The sequence below is a fragment of the Arachis ipaensis genome, chromosome B10 (assembly GCF_000816755.2).
Source record: "Arachis ipaensis cultivar K30076 chromosome B10, Araip1.1, whole genome shotgun sequence".
NCBI classification, from domain to species: domain Eukaryota; kingdom Viridiplantae; phylum Streptophyta; class Magnoliopsida; order Fabales; family Fabaceae; genus Arachis; species Arachis ipaensis.
Window position 1 is genome coordinate 95489153 of NC_029794.2, and position 2409 is coordinate 95491561.

The 2409-nt window shown below is 36.6% G+C and overlaps 1 protein-coding gene across 1 annotated transcript in view; it reads right to left on the bottom strand.

The window, feature by feature from the left end:
• The window catches only part of LOC107623016 (SET and MYND domain-containing protein 4), a 7369-nt gene that overhangs the window by 4255 nt on the left and 705 nt on the right, over window positions 1-2409 (bottom strand). The window contains exons 3-8 of the mRNA XM_016325135.2: window positions 2026-2112; window positions 1848-1919; window positions 1210-1408; window positions 743-861; window positions 151-540; window positions 1-44 (exon numbers count right to left, since the gene is read on the bottom strand). Coding sequence (XP_016180621.1) covers window positions 1-44; window positions 151-540; window positions 743-861; window positions 1210-1408; window positions 1848-1919; window positions 2026-2112 — 911 coding nt within the window. The remainder of the gene's footprint in view (window positions 45-150; window positions 541-742; window positions 862-1209; window positions 1409-1847; window positions 1920-2025; window positions 2113-2409) is intronic.

The following is a 2409-nucleotide window of genomic DNA, read 5'->3' on the forward strand; positions in this document are numbered from 1 at the left end:
AATTTGCTTTCAGGCAGCATATGTTCATAACAATGGGAAAGCTCCTGCACAAGAAGTATAGAAGCCATAGTTAGCCAGCTGCAATAAGATCACAAGTTAACAACACAATCAGCTGTTCTGAAAAAACACCTGCTTGCATTTAATACCTACCAGCTTCTCCACAAAGTACGTAATATTTTCTGATGTCCTCTCTAGTAAAAACCTTGCCAGTATTCGGCCAGTTAAAACCACCTCTGATGGCAGTACTGCAGACCAATTTACACCATGACATTCATGCTTATGTTCAGTGATATTCTCAGTTTCACATTTGGAATCATGACCTTGAATAACTTTGTCAGCATACTCTCCAAGGTCACTGGGTAACTTCTCAATAATGCTGTGAACTTCTGGGAAAATCCTTAAGACTTGCCCACCAGCCTGTGTCTGGCATTGCTGGGAGCAATACAGTGGTACGGAACATGATCTACAGGGTACCCTATCAGCAGGTAGGTCATTCAAGCAATAGTGGCAATGACTTTCCCGGCATTGCTTTAATATTATCTGAAATTATGAATTAAAAAAACTAACAAGTTAACTTGCCAAAATAAGTTTACACCACTCAAGGAATATAAATATACAAAACTAAAAATGGAAAGTAACTATTGATCTTAAGAAGTGAGGAGATTCATGTTTACAACATAATGACTGTAAACCCTATGTCCTAATACCACACAAATAGCACATAAGGCAAAATGTGTATTACCACAGCATAAGGTTCTTCACTATGAGCCAAAGAACCAGGTGAAATGTCATTTGATGATACCATGCCTCTTCCTTTCTCAGGTATGGCGACACACTGTAGCATTACTTGGGGAACCTCACCTGCCACAAATGTACTACACCATCTTCATCTTACTATCTCAAAAAGAGAAATACATTGGTGCAGAATACATGTGCACCGGGGTAGCAGATGCAAAACAACATGAAATAGCAGGGTCAGGGGGAATGGAAACTTGGCCACATTGCTTGAAGTGATAACTGAACCCTAGTTCCTTTCAGTTTCTTGTCTTTGATTTTTTTTAAACTAATCTATAGGGTTTATACCTCTTTTACTTGAACATAGTTCAATGGTACATATATTAGAAAACTGAACTTAACATCACCTTGACCAAGTAGCTTTACAGTTTCAACTGTAACTTGCTGCTTAAGTAGACAAGGAAAGCTTCTTACCCACTGTAGTCAAGGTGTTCTCCTTACGTTGTCTTACTGTGCTTGTGCTCTTGCATTGGTCAAAAATATTTTTCTGCTCACTTTCTATTTGTCTCTTCCCATTCAATGATGATTCCACAGTTTTAGCCATATTTAGGTCACACATCGCATCTTTATAATTTCCCAGGGAAGCATTTGCCTTACCTCTTCTGTACCATGCCTGCAGCCGAAACAATAAGATATTGAAAGAAGAGTGGAAACTACAATTTAAGTATGTATATATAATCATTGTCACATCCACTTAATCAAACATTGAAGCACATAATCCTAAACATTCACTGGCATCAACATAGACTGATCTTTAGGATGAGGAAGTAAAGCATTTTATATCACACCTCAATTATCATGTTTGTAAGTCAAATCCGAAGACATCTCCAATACTTATTCATAAACCATCGCCCAAAACCATATGCATACATCAAGAAGTAAAGCTAATCATACTTCTTAGTTACTAATAAATAATTTAATGGAAAAGCATTCATTGCACTTTACACATAAAAATAAACTTGAGACAGATGCAAGAAATTCATCCCTCTCTGTAATGATGTAAAAAGAAAGTAGAATATGATGAAAAATGGGTCATCGGAGCTGATTTTCACCTTTGCATTGCTTGGACATATCTGAAGGGCACGAGTACAATCTCGCAAACACTCTGTCAAAAGACTCATTTTCTGCAGGAAACCTACGGGAATAAATACTTGACCACAATATCAAGCCTTCAAAAAAATAAATAAATAAAAAGTGTGCGTGTGAGTGTGGCACAATATTGGAGCTTACATGCAATACAGTAGCTCGATTGATATACAAAGTTGCAACCAGATTATTTTCCATATCACCATCCTCAAAAGGTGCCTTTCGCAATGCCTACATTTCATATTAGCGAACACAAAAACTATAGTGAACCGTTAAAAAATAAATAGCAAGTAACAATATACTAGTATTCAAACTTACTCCATGACCAAAACAATGTACAGATGGAATGCTGGATCGTATTTATCCGTCCTTTTACATTATTCGTAGTATTCTAGTTCAATTGGAAAAGGATTAACATATTTTCTCAATAAGCGAGAACAGTTATCACTGAAACTCCAAATGTTATAACATGCGAAGCAATAGCACACTATTAAACCAATATTTGCGGTGACAAGAAAAAAAAAAGCA